This window comes from Varroa jacobsoni, unplaced genomic scaffold (genome assembly GCF_002532875.2).
Source record: "Varroa jacobsoni isolate VJ856 unplaced genomic scaffold, vjacob_1.0 scaffold_626, whole genome shotgun sequence".
NCBI classification, from domain to species: domain Eukaryota; kingdom Metazoa; phylum Arthropoda; class Arachnida; order Mesostigmata; family Varroidae; genus Varroa; species Varroa jacobsoni.
This window is the reverse complement of record NW_019213528.1, coordinates 388,166-406,686: the sequence shown is the minus strand read 5'-3', so window position 1 is coordinate 406,686 and position 18,521 is coordinate 388,166. Positions and strand designations below refer to the sequence as shown.

The window sequence follows — 18,521 nt, the reverse complement described above, 5'->3', positions numbered from 1 at the left end:
GATTTGAGCGCTTTGAATCCTATTTTTGCCATAGTCTATTGAGATCGTTTTAAAACTTCGGACTTGGCTATGTGAACGGTGCCACAAAGCTGCCTCGCTTGACAAGATTCTATTGCTTTTTACGGAATCATTTTTCTTAGATTTACTATGTCTGTGTATTGCTGTACATAGCGGGGATATACAATACGAAAAAAGCTACTCTGGCTTTCCAATGCGTCTTCAATACGCCGATGCCACACCAATATCTGCTTACTCAGGTCAGCTGTCGATGACGTAATAACGAATTAATGAATAAACTATAAGTTCGTTTATTAAACATGGATGTCACTATAGATCGAATGGGTACAATGATGTACGAACGTAGGCAAACGGGCAGAAATATCTGTTTGGAGACGACAACTCTACTGCAAACATAAAAAAGCTAGGTAGCATTTGGCTAGCAACTATAACTCGATAATTGCACAGACAATATGAAGCATATGTGAAATTCGATGCGTTAAAAAGAGGCATGACCAGAAATTGCTAGCCTAGAACGTGCATCTTTGAAATCACCCAGTTAGAATATGAATGTAAACAAGTGGGAAATTACAGCAGTTTAATTTACTAGAGTATTTATTAAATGAGGTGTCCGTATTTGCCCACCTGTCTGGCCCTCTATAATGAGTAACTCTCGACTGTTTGGGTCAGATACTATTTTCCATGTAGTAACATCACCATGACCATCGCCAGAGTCGTCATTACCTTAATGTACTATTTAGCCCACTGCAAGCGTCCGTGAATCTGAGAATACTTTGTACTTGTTAAAATCGTTATCGGCGTCCGTAGTGTTTTGTTCATTGGCGATGGCTCATTGGTCTTCGATGAACGTGTAACAGCTGGCCTTGGTGTCAATTGCTAGCCAAGACCGGATAGATATTAACTTAAAGCAGAAATAACCATGATGAGAATACGGCCACGATAAAAAAAATACGTATACTAAGGCAGTTCTTTTGGCACACTTGCTATAGTTGTCGTTGTAGTCGCTATGAACATATCGGCTTCTTTGCTAACGGTGGCTCCGTCATAGTCAACCACAACCGCATAATAACACAAATCCTTTGGCCAGCAATTTCTGTCCCAAACTTCTGTGTAAGAAGACGTTTCTGGACTTCAGCACTTACGCGTTGGACAACAAAAAGCAGTGAAGAAAAATGGCCAGCGTTCGACGAAACGGGTACATATGTTTAATGTTATGATCAGTTTTTCTGAACGAACAGAATCAATAGAAAAGAAAAAACAAAAAAAAAAAAAAAAAAGTGAGTAAATACCTTGTCAAAAAGTTGAATATACGTAAACTAAATCGAATTTCCGATTGATGTCTAGTAGAGAAATAAGCGCACGGACGAACCGATGGATACTTACGCAAAAATGTGAAGCATAATTAAAAGCATATGACGAAATAGTTTCTAAATACAAATTTGCGCATTTTTCTATTAAGCTGCTATACACATATAACGCTGTCACGGGTTTCGTTAAAGTGACAACAGTAAACTATTCGATCATTAAAATAGAAGAAGCGTTTGCCAAAAATGACGCTACCGTTTCTAGGTTTCTTGCAAGTATTGTCGTTATTAAGTTAAACTTGCAAATGTTGTTTTGTTAGACTTTCAATAAGAGATATCATTAGCCATTTTCTGGCGGCAAATTTGAACGTAGTTCCATTACATTAAGCTTAAATGCATGCTTATTTGACAATGATCACGTTCCTGTACGTAGTGAAAGAGACCATTGACGTCCAATATGTATATATATATATATATGTATGGTCTTAACTGAATAGACTAGGTTAACCTTATTGGACTTAAAAAATCTTTAAAGGTACTTTTAGTTAGGTATAAATTCAATAATATTAGATCTTATTTCCTCTGTATTGACACGTGGATCTGACCTCATTTCTCAGACGTTTCAGCACAGATAATAATCGAAATGTCACGAATTCGATATGGTAATTGGATTAAAGAATCAATGCACAACGGTCAACGACAATACCTGTGTATTTCGAGAAGCTCCTTATTTGCTCCTTAGTCACAAGACGCATCCATTGACTTTCGAAGTAAGTGATGAATACATTGGACGTACACCATATTCTCAATGAGAAGTTAAACGATAGGTAAATTTTATTCGTTTAGCGACACAGCAGAATATTCATTCGGTAATTCCACGAACAACGTAACGTGGGAGTTATCTCTCAACGGAATTTGCCGTTGGCCTGATACCGGTTTTAGGTTACATGTCCTGATCGAACGATGCTCGGCAAAAATACGAGACAAAGAAGTAAACGAGCGCTGTCGATGACCATTTTACAAACGCCATTTATGTTATAGCAACAAGCAAGTTTAAATGCATTGTGCATCAGTGAAAGAAATCATATGAAATAGCTTTCGTCGATTTTTTTAGGTTACTATAGGAAGCCGGTATATTTCTCTAGCTGTAGAGGAATCCACTCTTTTTCGGAATATTTCCACTGAGACTTATTACATCTCCTGTTCCTACGATTAATCTTCTATGACTATGACGGCTGCATCGATCTATTATATGGGAGTGTGCCATGACGCCTTTGCTCCGGCAGGACCTTCTGGTAGAGATCAATCATCCTAGTCAATTTGAGTTTATTTTGACCTGTATGGAACTTTTATTAAAGCTTATTATACAAACACTTTTTTAACAAAGTTTATCCTAAAGATATTTGATGTTGTTGATGATGATGATGATTTAAGAGCCTAAGAGGCCATACATGGGTTTACCTCGTGGAATGGAACGTTTGCTGTTTATAACAATTCCAGATGCTGGATAGCTTTGATAATCTTGTTTATCAAATACATCTTCTTCACTATCGGCTATATCTTCGGTGATCAAGTTCTCTGGAATAACCTAAATGATAAGGACTAATCGTCGCAAATAAAGTTTGATATTCAGTGTAATCAAGTGTATGATACAGCTCTAATAAGTATAGTAATGGGTAAATAATAAGTAGATAATAAATACTAAGTGGACAAATAGCTTTACTCAAAATTATTATTAAATAGCCGAGTACTATATTTTATGAAACATCTCACCAGGCTCGGTTGATTATGTTTTTTTTTTGGATGACCATCATCTTTAGTGGTATTGAGCTGACGACTTTTATGTGAAAGATGTCTACATGACATTATTTTTTCAAGTTGGTCAGTTTCAAGCGGTACGTTATACCTAGAAACGTTCCAAGAAAAGTCGAACGTGGATACCCAGTAATGGAAGAAAATATCTAAAAGACTGAGCTTAGGCTTTTATTCAAGCTATAATGATTAATAAGCTATAATGATGCTTGCATCAAAACACTAACAAAGGATTTCAAGAGCGGGTAATTACGTCGATATCTACTGTTCCGTTAAGCGTTCTGCGAAATAGCTATAAAAAATAAAGGTAAAATATCTCGTAAACGAAAACGTATACATATACTTTTCTCCTGTTTATCTTTATTTTTAGTTAGCACTCGTGTACATCTTTCATATTCAGAAGCAGCTGTTTGTTTGATCTTTAGAAGCGAAAACTATGTATTTCAGTGTTATCCCGTTCATTCTACTATGTCTGGGTATGTCTACTATCTTTACAAAGATAATCGAGCGCGAGGAACGCTTGTGTTTGGCAAGACTTCTCTAAATTCAATTTAAGGCTCGATTTAATAAAATGTTACACTTGTCCTTCTTTAAAATATTATGTATGTGTGTATATACTATTATTAATATATATATATATATATATATGTGTTGATGGCAATCATGGTTAGAAATATATCGCAAACTTTTGTGCATTTCAAATTAATCATTGAATCATTCTTATTTAAGCAGAATGCCTATTGTAGTTCGGACACCAATGGCCTACAGTGTGTTTTGTCCTAAATGGTCTATCGTGTTGGCCTTCAGTTTAAGTCACCTTTGTAAAAAAATTCCAACAGGAACTCCATACGACCCGAAAACCTTCTAAAGCTCTCGTAAGGGCCTTCTAAAAAGGACCAATATTTATAATAGCAACACCCACCCTAAACTTGCAGACCCCCTGCAGTAGGCTCTAGTAATTCTGACCAACTCTGTCATCAAGCTGGGGTTATAAATCAACAGGACCAGGGCGGAACCTTCGAAGTTAAGAAGCGGAACACTTGCTAATAGGTATTTGTTTGGTGTGAACGGAGAAACTTGTCAGCTTCTCCACGTGTCATCTCTATATATTAAAATTGGTATTGGGTTTTTAGTTTTGGAAGCATGTGGGACATTCGCAGAGACACAAAGATTAGTGCCAACTTAGAATGCTGAACTTATTTATTTGTCTTTGTTAGTGGTAGTCAAAAGCTAGGTATGTAAAGGTCAACAACACAATATCCCAATGTACATAGAACCATTTAAAACACTATATGAATTTATCAAACGAAGTGAAAAGTCTTCCAAAGACGGTATCAGGAAAGAACGAGTGGCGTGTTAGCTATCACAATTAATTCCGCATATGGGCAACCAACATGTATCGTCAACTTTACCCGATTTACTGTCAAGTCTGTGGCGGAACCCATGCATGGCAAAGCGAATGACTACGTTCCTCTTTAGCTGATTCGTGCCTTTCAACTCGTCATTCCACATCATGCTTGAAGCAAAGAAATCTCTATCGGTCCCCGTAGATTTTGCTTCCAGTTACTAAAGCTGGTTTTCAAACCTCCGCTGTTTAAAACACGGACCTCGGACTAGGGACCTCGGACAGTAGTGACAGGTCAGCTAGAAGATACGCACGATGATGTTGGGGCCACTAGGTGTAGTTCCAGCTCTCTTTTGAAGCAGGAGGCTTGCTTTGACCCGATTTAATTGTTGGAAATTTTCAGTTTAGAGACCTTTGCAAACGACACGTATCCAACACGTTGCGATCGGAGCTAGGTTGAGGTCGATCAAGCTGAGAGCGGTTGCGAGAAACAAGCGTTGAGATGATCCGATCGCTCACGCGGATGACGTTGCATTTTTGCGCAGTTAAGGTTCTGCCATCTGCGGAGGAGAACATCTCCGAAACAGTGGAAGGGAGCCATCCATAGGAGGTATAAAGTGCCCGTGGCCGCAGTCCTGACTCCTAAACTTCATCGCCTCCATCTTAATCAGGTTTACAATCAGTCCTGAATCTGGGATTATTGCGTGAGGTGAGATTAAGAGCTTACTACTCTCGAAATCTGTTCGACCTATATATCACAAAATCTTCTAGATACAAGATGAGTTCGACTGATTTTCCCGGTTTTCCTAATTGGTATGGAAGGCCCTCTAGGAAGATAGAGAATAAGAATGAACTCAGGTTTGTCCTCTGAGCTAGGCCAGTCATCTGTGTGAAAAGCGAGATTTCAGCCACTAGATCCTCAACAATTATTCTACTCTCTTGTAGAATCGCAGCGAAAACGTAGAGCGCACTCAAAGACACACCCACTTGGGCCACCGTTAGCCTCCCTAGGCGCCGAGTCGAACGTCGCCTTGAAATTGACGAACACCGAGTGTAACGGGCTGCACGGTGGCCAATGCCCTTTTGACGTCGGCCATCAATATCTTGCACGCCGTTTCTGTGGAGCATTGCAACCAAATTCAACCCATATCGCTCCGTTGGGATAGCATGTACGTTTTCTAAGCAGCTGCGGAATTCTCTGGCCAGCAAACCGAAAAGGAGCTTAAAACAAAGGTTTTCCCTTCGTTGTTTTCTGACATGATGGTAGCGTGGTTTGGTGGGATCACACACAGGATAGCACCTTTTTACTGGGTTGAAAGTGCACCGATTTGTAGACATTTATTGCATAGTGCCATCCACCACGATAGTGGTACAACGGCGTATCTGAGGTGTCGTCGCAGGCCCTATTTGAAAAGGCTTGGGAGACCTTGCATTAGTTCCCCCACTGTAGAATCTTATTGAGGGATATCGCTTTGTAGTAACATTCATCTACCCAGGCTATGGCAAAAAAAGCACTCCACATGGTACAGGGTTCATTGAAAAGTGGTTTATGAGGGCCAAGGAGCTTTATCTAAGCCACTCGTTAATGTGCAAACTCTGATATCTAGCAATGCTCATACGCGTATGCAATCATGTTTTATGATATATGTTGGATAGCATACATGTAGGATCGTTTAATACAGATTATATATTTACACACAGTGTGTAAAATATAAGTTAATGAAGGGGTGAAACCAACGTTACTATACTGAAGTGATTTTTTGTTTGAAAGTCAGTTGTACCTTGAGCCACTATAGCGACCATTTGAAACTATTACCAAATCCCACGACGTGACGAGAAGTGAGATTAATTCTTCGTCTATGAACGTTACACAATCTACCTCCTTAGTCGTCACTATAGTGAGCTCAATTTGTGAGAGATGAGTATATAGAGAATATGTTAATCTGTGACAGGTTGAAGTGATCAAAGGCTGTTTTTATTCTATCACATTTCAATTCTGTTTCATTGACGGTTAGTCAGATTGTTCATCTACGCTTCTTGAGTCAAAATTAGACGCTTGTACCACATGTGCTACAAAAGTGAAAAGTTTAATGAGACATCCCGTGGTGAAATAGTCAATACTGAACTGTATTAACGTTGTACTTTCACATGTAAAAGAAAAACGTGATACGTCTACGAGGGAAGTCGGACCTGCTTCCTCCTGACCTGCAATCAGGGGCCTTATCCGTCAGGCCACGTGGAGTCCTGTGAAGCGCTAATAATCTAAAGGGCCTATGTGGGTTGTCGCATTAACTGCTCAGATAAAGTGCCTCGCCGTGTTATGGTTTTTACGTCTGGCATCGCCCTTAAGCATTCCACCGGACGGTTGGTTTCCAGCGCCAAACAAAGCGTGCCTATGCCCAAATTTGAAGCTATATCACAACGTGTCCTTATCATTAGCAGGTAAATGCGTTACCCACTGATCCATCACGGGGACAGATAAATTGCATAGGGAAACAAAATATTGTGAATCCGAAGGTATATATTACGATATAATTGAGCCCTTTTTATGCAGGACGTAGCATATATTTATTAATAATAACCATTATAGGTTATTGAAAGTACATTTCATGATATTATTCATAATTTCTACAATTATTATATTCAAATAATTATAAAGTACCCTCCGATATTTTTTGTGATTCAACAAAGATTACTAAAACACTTTGGTGCTTCCTTATTTGCCGTAGTTTAACCTGCTAGCTTATATCGACCTTGGTAGGAGGTTTTCTCTGATCATCTCCGTGAATACACGTCGTCCAGGTCAGTTCAGTTTGTGGCATGTTTATCTTAAAAAATAGAAAAGGAAGTTACTTTATACATAAGGTTGAATATTTGTTTGAGTATTTGTGCAGAGTTTGTTTCGTGGGCCCAAGTCTAAGGGCAACGATATGTTCCACATGTTGCCTAATATCCGGCACTGCCAAATTCGCCTACGATTCAGTATATGTGCACGATTAACATACTGGCAGAGATGCCTCGCACCGTACTATTTTTCCCTCATTATAAAACTGGTTCACCACACTAGGATAAATTTCGGGTTGGTGCTCGTGGACGTAAAGTCTTTTTTGGGACAGACGGCTATTAACTAACTGCCGGTTGGCTGACCAAAGCGAGGAGTATTTCACTAACAACAAAAGAAACTACTAAGTACTACTCAAATTAATTATGAAAACAGATCGCGTCCATCATCAGAACTTCCGAATCTACAAAATTCAAATTTATTGACTCGATAATAATGACTCGAACAAGATATAAAATACGAGGGTTGTCGACCAAATACGTTACGCAATGTCTACGTTATTTTCAGCCTTGTAATTTTAGGGTGAATGAATAAATTTAGGTGCTTACTCTACCCATTTTTACGATAAGTAGCAACATTAGATTTCTGTAAAAAGTAAGTTGTTTGAGAAAATAACTAGGAACCTATAGTTATCATCAAAGTCTTGAGACAAAGCGGTAGAAAGGCTTCGCTACCGGAAGAATGTAGAAGATACGTATAGCTGTAGACCGACAACAAGTTCTACATAAAACTGATCCCAACTGCTGTTGCGTTCCGATTATAAACCTCCGAATTTTAATAAAAATGTAAACCTATCGCTTTCTATCTAGCACTTACGATACGGTACCCCCTTTTCCCAAGGAGTATCTGTGAATGGCTATACATATCATAGACTTATACTTTGAATGAACACATGAGCTGCGGTCACACACACGCTATAATGAGCTGAGGGCATTTAGCGTCTTACTGCTGTTCACTATGTCCAGTGTGAAGGTTTGATTTTACCCATATTGCCAACCGCCGATTCGTTCGATTCGATTGTACCATAGTGATAGCGGTGCCTAGTTACGACAAGGTGAACTTCTATGAAATATCTCAAGCGTTATTAATAAAGTTACCATTATAATGTAGCACAACTACAAACGTGGTCAACCTACAAAGTTTACAAAAAAGTCGGCATGTTCAAGGACCATTTTTGTGAAGTTGAAGAAAAGACAAAGTAACGAAACTCAAATAAAGTAAGTTCCGTAATTAAGACAACTTTTAACTAGTTATTAATGGACGATTCTCCTACATACAGAAGTTTAAAATCCTAGCTGGGGGCTTATAAAGAGTATCGATTAAGTACCACTGAATAAGAAAGGTTCAAATACATTCAACTTGGTAGCATCATGATATGATAGCATGATATTGTATTAAGGCAACTCTCCTCAAATACCAAAAAATCATTGAAAACCTTTTCACACCTTGACTTGGCAACATACTTCATCTCTTTAATAATGTGTTTTTTTTATAGTAAATAAAGGGCTAATGCATTAATTCAAAGCAAACCGTGGTGCATTCGTTTGGTAGTGTGAGATTCTCATCAGCAAAAATCTAGGTCTTGCATCCTAATATCTTGGCTCGGAACTAATCTATGTTGCCTTAAGCTTACTTAGTGTCCTTGTACTGTCTCGGCAGTGACGTGTTTGCCTACTGAACATAGAGACACGCGAGGTGATCTAAAAAAAAAAGTTGGACGTACACACACTTTTTTTCGAACTGGGCGTAAGCAGTCTAAAATGATGCTTAACGACAACGCCGGTATGAAAACTAAAAAATCATATGAATTGTTCTTTGCACCATAAACAGAGTTATATTAGGCTCCATACCTCGTCTGGCTTCGAATGCTTCACAGATGCTTTCACACATGAGACAATTCAAGAAACTCGAGGGCATCTTTCGTGTAGCAAGTCAAAGAACTCCGCGGTTCAAATGTGCGCGCTCTTATTCCGCGTCCCTGCAGTATTGTATGGTTTTTTTTATTATAACAACTGCCAGCCATCGCAGTAGTTGGGCTGATTAATTCGTGTACTAAGCATAGTAGCTTCCCGATGTATGAAGTTAAAAAAGCAGTGTACTCCTTGAGCGTATTGAGAACGCCAGCACTCAGCGTTCCGAATGGCATTTCAGGCAAGCATTTTCCAAACCTACCGATTGTGTGATCGATGACATCCGACAGATTGATACGAAGAACGTTTATAGGAAACCCACTTGCTGATGACCTATAAGTGCGGTAGATAGATGAGATGGAAATGCTCTTTGCATCTATACTTTTTACACAAATTAGGTTTAACACACCAAATCAGTATCAACGATTGGTTAGTTCCGTGAGATCTGAGCGCTGGTTACCGGTGTACCATTAATAACGAACGTCGCGAAAGATTTGCGTACTGTTGATACAATCGTTGTTAATTTCTAAGCGAAGCAGGTTTTTTATGTGATAAACTAGAACCTTAATTGAAAGTCATAAGACCTACATGATTTTAGGCGATGTCGACTGATTAATAATATTCGTTCTATTTTTGTTTAAGAAAGGTTCATATGATCATAGTTAGCATACTGCTCATGTCATATGAAATTTCTCTTATTTCTTCGTCTATCCTTTACAGAAATTGACCTTTGTCAACTTCTTCCGTCTCTCATGGAAAGGAAGTCGTTCTAGTTAGCTCACGATAAACCGCAGCTACTAGGCCAGACAGCTGGGTCTTACTATTACTAAGTTATAAATATGGGTATTTGGAGGGTTAGCAAATAGTTGGCGCTTTTCATTTTAACACAGTAAATTCAAATAGAAGGATTCGTTCGTGACTGCTAGACTTGTTTTAGATAATCTATCACAATTATATTATAACTGTATATGTCTCGTCATTAATATGTATTTACATGTGATGGAATAGAACAGTTTAATTAACTGAGTGCAATGCAGGATTTTGAATCCGGCCCGCCAGAACGGTACGTTGCTAGGTTACAGCCGCCTTATTTGACATGAGGCCTAACACCACATTATCGAAAATCGTCCCGGGAATCCGGACAACCCCCTCAAAATCGAATCGAAAATAAGTGGAGTATAGAGAACTTATGATATTTGCTTACTTTTTACTTAAAGCATTTTCAAAAATCCGTGATAGATTTTTGAAATGGTATAGTACAGGTTAAGGTTGTGCCAGTCCTGGACACTGAGCTTTGAATACAATAAATTTTGTACGTACAAGCTTGCCAGAATTGCCACAACCTAAATTCATGCAGTCCATTACTGGCTTTCTGATATTTTTGACTTCGCTTATGAATAACTCTAGGCGACTCTGTAAACGACATTTCGCCACAACAACGATTATTGACCCGAGTGCTGTGGAAGCCTGGAATAACAACGATAATTAGTAAACTATTCCAATGTTATTTCAGTATAATATATTAGCGTTCCAATAGAACTGGAACTATAGGGATCAAATTAGCACATAGTAAATAATAGAGAGGAGTGCGTTAAAACATAGATATGTTAATGTACGTTCTTTATGATCATCTTTTTTTGTAGTTAATAGCTTTATCCTTTGTTGAAAAATGTTTACCTTTTGCATAGAGCGCTGCTGTTTAGAACGGCGCTGCTGATTTGCCGCCAATATTTAAATAGGGTTTTTGGCCCCGTCGAATAGCCTAATACGACCGGTGTCGATGTCGCAGTCTAACCGCTTGGCATTCGTGTCGCCTTTTGGGTTTGCTTAATCCTTTAAATGGAACGGTCACATCAAATACATTGTTTTGGTCGGAGCCACATCTACCAGATGAATTGGAAGGTATGATACGTGAGTTGATGTCGCTTACATTTCTTAAACGTGAGCCCTGCAAGAAATTTTGATGTGCGGGTACGTACCTAGATCAATGGACCAGACAGAATTATCTTGAGATATAATGAAAACCTGCTTTCATTACTTCTTAAGACACACCACAAAGATGGCACAAGATAGAAAGACTGACGACAATAAGATCAGCATTTAGCAGACTGTTTCACTCGAACTGATTGTTCGAAAAGATTTAAGTGTGAAAAAACTGATTCCGAAAAAGCTGGTCGTTAATTTTATTATAATATACACGTTTTAAATCTTTGTCTTCTTGAGCAGTAACTCAAAACGGGCCCCTTGATTCTGCATAAGGTGACTTTTGAAGAACAAGTCTTGAAGTCTGGAACCATATAAAATGTAAGTGGTGCTATTAATAAATCAGTCCACTGAAACTCCCCCAGTTATCAAGAGTCGCTTGATATTAAGGATTTTAGGCAAAGATAGAGTAGCTTGACTTGAGAATATATTTCGAATTGAACTGAATTGCTGGTTTTCCCGAGTCCGCATGTCCGATACTTATCAGAGATACTCTTTTGATCAGTAAGTAGACTTAGCACGACCTGCACTTTATTCTGTGATGATAAGTTTCAATGGTATTGTTTTCTTTCTTTAGTCCTTTTACTGACCTTTGGTCGTTTTACAAGGTCTCCTACGTACACCTTAAGATATTTACAATGATATCACTAATAGTCCTCAAGACGAAGTCGCTTATCGTTACCGTATTTCGTGAGTGATTATTTCTGTCTAAATTATATGATAAATCAATCACGTTCGGCGAGCCGTTATTTTGGTCGATTATCCTGACATAAATAACGCTTAGTGATAAACATTGAATCAAACGATCACAGTTTGATATAAAAAAATAATGTGATTCGTCGTCTCTAATTCAAGATGGTGCATTGGACCCTGAGATAATAAACTATAGAGTCTTAAAAATGTCAATAATGATTAGTATCTATTTAAGTAATATCATCAATCACAAACTAACGGCGATGCAAAATACGGCTCTAGGAAGTAACTCGTAATAGATCATTTGATTGTTACTAAGTAGTCAATGAGAAGTTATTTTTTTAATCGTAAAAAAAACAACGGAGACTTTTTTCATGAACGAACGAATTCTTCTTATTGTTTTTGGGTGAAAAATAGAACGAACTCCAACGCCTAACGGGAACAACTTATCCTATTATTTAGGCATGTTCCATTCGAAGAGTTTGGCTAAATTCTAATACAGAAACAGCAAGCTAGTCCAAGTTTATTTGGACATTCCAAGCAAAAGAGCATGCGGTTTCCATGCGCTTAGACACTTAGAATTATCTCATTGAATCTCAAATATGACTTTTATCTTGCTATTAGGTATATGATAATTGCCGTTTTGTCTGGAAATTCTTATGGCAATACCCTCATTTCTTCGAGTTATATATCTTCCTTATGATGTAGCAAGACGAGATTATTCTTGGTACTTTATAAGCGCTATCTCGAGAAATTTCTAAATACGCCTCACGTCCGGTGGATGCTCAAAGGACAATCTCATGTGTGGCGATAACAATTGATAAAATTGGCTAGACGTGGCAATATCCAGTACTGGATTTTACGGTGCAGATTATTCTAAGGCACAATCATACCGACGTCCGTTTCATGAAGCATAAGCTGGACGGCACCGATATCTCATCCCGGGATACTTGCGCTGCTAGTCGCTTCAGTAGCTTCAACGAGAGCTTCAACATTCGAAAATATCTTTAAGAGGTACTGATGCCTAACTTTGAAAATCACGCATATCAAATTTATATTAGACAGTATTTCCTAATTAACACATTCACATGATATAATTATACTCAATGAGTAAAATGTATTTATGCAGCTTTGTAGCTGCTATATATAGTAACGTATAAGCTCAGTTGGACGAAATCACTTCCTCGAATCAACATCGGAGTGGGACGAATGTCTTTTTCGTTCACTAGCACCGACATATATCCGAGGCAAGAGAGCAGAATAGGCGTGGCCATGCGGCGTAGTAGAAAAATCGTTCAAAATAAACAATGAAAAACAAAACATACAGATGATGAACGTACACGCTTAAATGGCTACGTTAAATTGCCACCATACGCTAACTAGTCCTGTGAGGTTAACAAACAATCGCGAAACTTACAATTCATCCAAAAATACGAGCATCTTCAAGCGAATCTATCGCCATTTGACAACATCGCGTGCGTTGTTTATTGCTTCATGTTAAACCCGGCTACAGTAGAGTATAAAGACTATCATCATTCACACAAGTTTTTTCTTTTCCACACTGTACAAGCTACTCAAATGCAAAGATCTTTTAGCTTTTTCAGCTAAATAGTACTAAGTAATACTAATAATATTAATAATAATAACATAAGACAAATTGATTTTAACAAATCAAACGCAGTAAGGATCTTGAACAATCTATAAAAATTGCTGATGTTTTCACATGGCTATCTTGCTTGCTAGCATTCAGAAGTGTAAAATAATGGATGTTAGGTCCCGGAAATAACGAAACAGTTACAAAAAGTAAATAGGGTAACTTTAACAAGACAAAAAAGCTAATGGCGGCAAGGTGACAAGTTGACTGCGATGGGTGGAGGGATGGACCAAGTGGCCCAGGGTACGAGATGTCTCGAACGCGACCGTGAAATGTTCCCATCCATTTAATTAATCGAAGCTGATGTAGTCGAATTTATGAGGAGAGATAACGTACACTAGCCAAAGCAAAATGGTAAATTTTACTTCAATAATACAACGTAATCACTGAAACAGAATAATCGAGAAAAAATTAACACAATAATGACACCAGGATAACAGTCAATGGATTCACAGGAGTACTCCAGGTACAACAGACCACCTAACTTGAACTTAGATTAATGGCATGCAAGCTTATCTTGGCTTCATTCTACTAAATTGGTAATAGGTTGTGTTTATGCCTGATGTGGGCATGTGTGTCAGTCGTAGATACATAATTCCAGGACGTTGGTTAAAGTGTTTTGCAGTTCGATATTATACACGTAAATTGGTAACATCCACTAGGTCCCAATAATAATTATATTAATATAGACGCGATCCGGTAAAACTAGAACGTGAGTTGTCATTGACTATGAGACGACGTCTACAGTCATGCCCCGGTTCGGAAGTTAAAACTGGAACTGTTAGAAATCTCGTTGTTTTGAAGAAGTTGAATAGCGCGGTTCTGCGCACTACTTTGTACTTTTGTAAGATCTAATCCAAAAATAAGTTGAGTCTCAAAATTCCATGAAATCCCCAGAGTTATTTTACACTTAGAATTAATTTGCACAAAGACAATGGGAATGTCGTCGTCATAACTTATTATTATTATAATATATATATATATATATATAACATAATACTATTTTCAATTCATTTTGCGTAATTCTGTATCGATTCCAACAGGAATTCTTAATTTAAAAACAAGTTCTCTAATCAACGAATTGTTTTTTTTCGAAAAAATACCATTCAGCTCTGTTTCGAAAATATGCTTCGTGAGCATTACGGCATTATTTATAAGATTCATCAACTTCCCTGGTAGAAAATGCATGCATCTTGGGAACACTTTTGTTCGAGTTTTCCTGTTCTACGCCCTGCACTTAGGTGCTAGTAAGCATTAATTCAAACAACTGGCTTCCCGAACGAAACGAGATGTTAGTATGCCAGGATCAAATCTAAACCACCAGATGTTTCTAAGCTTAGTACGTAAAGATGTTATTCACTACTCTATTATGGGATCAGTGAACAGCCATTTCGGGTATAGATGTTCGTACAAAGATAATCTTCCCACAGTAACCAAGACCCTCATTCATTAAATTTTTACTTGTATAGCTTGAGGATATGTTTTGACATATGATATATGCCGTTTATAATTAAACGAACTTCTCATGTCAAGTCATTTCAAGTTTGACCGCCCAAAGCTTTCTACCTCTGTGTTTCGAGTTTTACATCCGGTTAGCATTATGCATTCCATCAGGGGGTTGGCCTCCAGCACAAAACAAAGTCTTCGTATGTCCGGGTTCGAATCTAGATCATAACATGCCCTTGTACATCCAACCAAATGCGTTTCCCGCTAGGCTACTACGGGGGAATGGTATATACCCGAAACACACTTAAAATATACAACAAACGAGCGCTCTATTCGGTCGATGCCGAAACGTTTTGCCTCCCTTTATCCCAGCTTCCAGAAGCCAGCTTCTGAAGTACGTCCAGTGACGACGGCAAGATCTACCGTAAAAAAACACAAGTAAACGATTAAAAAACAAGCTATCAGTTTATAACGACCAACGTCACCATGTCGTTCGTAATCCTATGATGTTGCCACAATATGTCGGTGGTACGATGGAATCGCTTGACAATTTTTATAGCTTTCCTTCATCGTGACTGCGGAAATTCGACACTTCAGTGTTTTCCTGAAAGTTATTTTTCAGTTAATATAAGAAATAGGATAATCGTGATGGCGGGCGTAAAGTCGATAGGTGAATTCAGTAGACAGCCAAGTAGGTACAATAGGGTCGTTAGTCATTGTCTTTGTCACAAAATAAATCGTGCCGGTTACGGCTTGACGAACGGGCAGCCGCGCCGACGTCTTGCCCTTGCCCGTGGCAACAACTGTAGTTCAGTCCGGGTAAAGCTATGTGATTACTATGCTGTTAGATATTACACTCAAGAGCGTTGTTTTGACTGGTGAGGGTCAGCCGACTCAACGTACTCCCTCTTTGCTAACACATGGATGAAGAAAGGGTTGTGTTATGTGTAGATCACTAATAGACAGCGTGCGCCCAGCAAATGAAATCATATCGGCTGTCTGAACCTAGACAAAATGAGTTCATCGTGGCTGGCCTACAAACGATGAAGTGCACTCAAAAGCAGTGCTACAAAGCTTAGCAATAGTGAAGTAAAGGAAAGACGCGGCACTACGACCATAGCGGACCAGTGTGGCTAGCCGATTGGATACTATAAACTATATCGATTGAATTTAATGACCCGGTTCTCGATATGGATTGCAAGGCCGTTACCTGCCAAGCGGAGCAATTTCGTGCGACACGATTTTGGCATACAATCGTGACAGCAGTACGCGAAGAGCTGCCCGTTGGTCGTCATCGCAAAGGGCTAAAAAACTTTGAGGATTGCTTTCTAGGCAACGAAGCTGTTTCATGGACGATGAACTACATTGAGAAAAATAGAGACGCCATGCTTGGCGCCCCAGTACAGTGCGATCGACAACGCGTTAAGCCAGTTCCACGAGCAGAAATTACCCGAGAGAAGGTGACACTTCTCTTGCAGAAATTCGTCGAACAGAAGATCATCAAGGATGTACATAGCCGAGGGGAACCGTTTAGGGATTCAGCCAAACATCTTTACATTTTTAACAAGGAAAACGTGGTTCCGTTGGGTACGTTTACCGCAGCCGTAGTCACCTTTAAAGAAAGTTGTTGCTCGCGTAACAGGGGTCGAAACGGAAGCTTAGGCCATGTGAGTACTCCGTATCAGCATTTTTTTTTCACTCTTTACGGTAAGTGATTCGTAGCAAATTTGTGCTCACTGATATCTAATAAAGTCGTTACATATAGTTTCAATAATCGAGTATGTCATTCTATTTACAGATATCCGCGCCAGCTGTGAAATCCGCAACAAGTCTAGTCAAAAGTGCGCTCGTTGGACTGACTTCTCAGAAAGAGCGACGAGATAATAACCGAAGCGTTTGTACCTGACAGCTCGCTAGTCGCTAAGGAGAACAGGTTATGGATGCAAAACAATTTATCGAATTTTTTTCTTGTATCGCCAAGTGAAGGACATCCGTCAGGGGGTGGTCACGGCAGTCTCCACCGACGACAATTCCACCGGACAAAAAATAAGAGCTGTAACATAAGCCGAATTTCCGCCACTAATAATAATAATGACCAGGTAAAACGAGAGAAGGCATTATGTCAGTTCACTGGGAAGGGAAATTCGTACGTCAAGAAGACAAATACAAATGTACGTCGTACAATAACCTATTTAGCAAGTGAAGACATCATCTTATTCATCGTTGAAAGGTATCGCAAACTTGGATTCAATGGAATAATCAACCTTTTGAGGTTTGTTACCACAACGAATTTAAGCTACTGATGCTGATCTTTAAATCAATTAGCTGTTGAATTCGAATCCAGTCAGAATTTTCGTAAAAGGATCTTCAGCTTACAATTGTAATGCCATCGCGCAAATATTGCAACTGCTCATTGTGTTATTCTCAATGAAGTATGACCTTCGAGACCGATCATCTAGTCAATGATTTTTTGGGCTTTCCTAACCTACTCTCGACAAGAGGGGACTTCCCACAAGCGGGCTCCTCTTGGACGAAAATATCGATATAACCGAACGTATCTAGTCAACAAGAAGCCAACTAAGTATAATATGTGTATATCTAAACTTCTGTGTATTAAATAAGACGTTACTCCGAAAAGCTTTCTGAAAAACACTGTAGCGCTAATAAGTATTAATTTTCTAGTCCGATTAGTATCTTGTAAATAGTATGGAAGTGTATTACTTTACCGCAAGCAATAGGTTTTCAATGTATCTGATCAATGAGCATGCGAATAAGAAAGGAAAAGTTGTGTTAATCAAATTATTATTGTTTTGCTTTATATTTTGTTTTATTACCATAGTTTGCTCTATCTTTATTAGTAATCATATATCATTCTTCTCAAACATTTTACATGCACCGAAATCTCATAAAGAAATTTTAAAAAATCTATGAAGTTAGCGTGTACGCCAGTGAAAAGGGAGATGGCTATCTAGAAATCTAGCACGAAAAGCTCTTCTTTCTCACAAGCACATACGCTTAGTTCTATATATATATCCTGACTACCTCGAACTCTACGTCATCAGGTGGTATCTAGCAGCACGAAACAGTATATCTACGTCGGGATTCGTACCTTGACCAATACTTTAGCACAGAAACATGCTATCAGCAACACTATCACTGGTATATATATATTATAGATTTTTGTCTTATATGAGACAGTTACGATACTAATAATGATTGAAACCCTACAAAATCTCGTCTAGTTTATGTTAATGTAGGAAGATTTGGTGAGAATCATTGACAGTTAGCTTCGATTTACTGAGTTGGCGTAGCTGATCGGAAATCGATTACTTTTGTAGAAAAAATATATTGGTGTTTACCTAAAATACCTGGCCACATTAAGCATTGTAATCCGTCACTGAATTTAACTAGCATGTGGAAATAAGTTTATCTTCTTTCAATAACTTATATTATCTGTATCCACAGATTGTTTAATTGAAACTTGTCTATTAGATTGTTCATATTTACACACCGG

The 18,521-nt window shown here is 38.5% G+C and overlaps 1 protein-coding gene and 1 long non-coding RNA gene across 6 annotated transcripts; both read left to right on the top strand.

Annotated features, from left to right (window-relative positions):
* Positions 1–419: 419 nt before the first annotated feature.
* On the top strand, positions 420–2,965 carry LOC147753243 (uncharacterized). The gene is made up of 3 exons (XR_015311813.1): positions 420–1,213; positions 1,940–2,092; positions 2,823–2,965. It is a non-coding gene; the product is annotated as an uncharacterized LOC147753243 (long non-coding RNA).
* Positions 2,966–11,012: 8,047 nt separating this feature from the next.
* LOC111262085 (DEP domain-containing protein 1A) lies at positions 11,013–17,806 on the top strand. Of its 5 annotated transcripts, none has more exons than XM_086968947.1 (4): positions 11,018–11,133; positions 11,458–11,535; positions 16,340–16,674; positions 16,806–17,806. In XM_086968947.1, the coding sequence occupies exons 3-4, from the start codon at positions 16,363–16,365 to the stop codon at positions 16,911–16,913; spliced, it is 420 nt and encodes a 139-aa protein (XP_086825073.1). In that variant the 5' UTR covers positions 11,018–11,133; positions 11,458–11,535; positions 16,340–16,362; the 3' UTR covers positions 16,914–17,806. The 5 variants fall into 5 exon arrangements, 3 of the variants coding, with proteins under 3 accessions (XP_086825073.1, XP_086825074.1, XP_022691802.1); XM_086968948.1 differs by having other exon boundaries at positions 11,121–11,202; XR_002681388.2 differs by lacking the exon at positions 16,340–16,674 and having other exon boundaries at positions 11,013–11,133.
* The last annotated feature ends 715 nt before the right edge of the window (positions 17,807–18,521 follow it).

Excerpts from the sequence above, each read along its gene's own strand:
- LOC111262085 (XM_022836067.2), top strand. The coding sequence starts at position 16,198 with ATGGATTGCAAGGCCGTTACCTGCCAAGCGGAGCAATTTCGTGCGACA. Across the intron at positions 16,675-16,805 it reads GAAACGGAAGCTTAGGCCAT|ATATCCGCGCCAGCTGTGAA; the intron begins GTGAGTACTCCG and ends TTCTATTTACAG.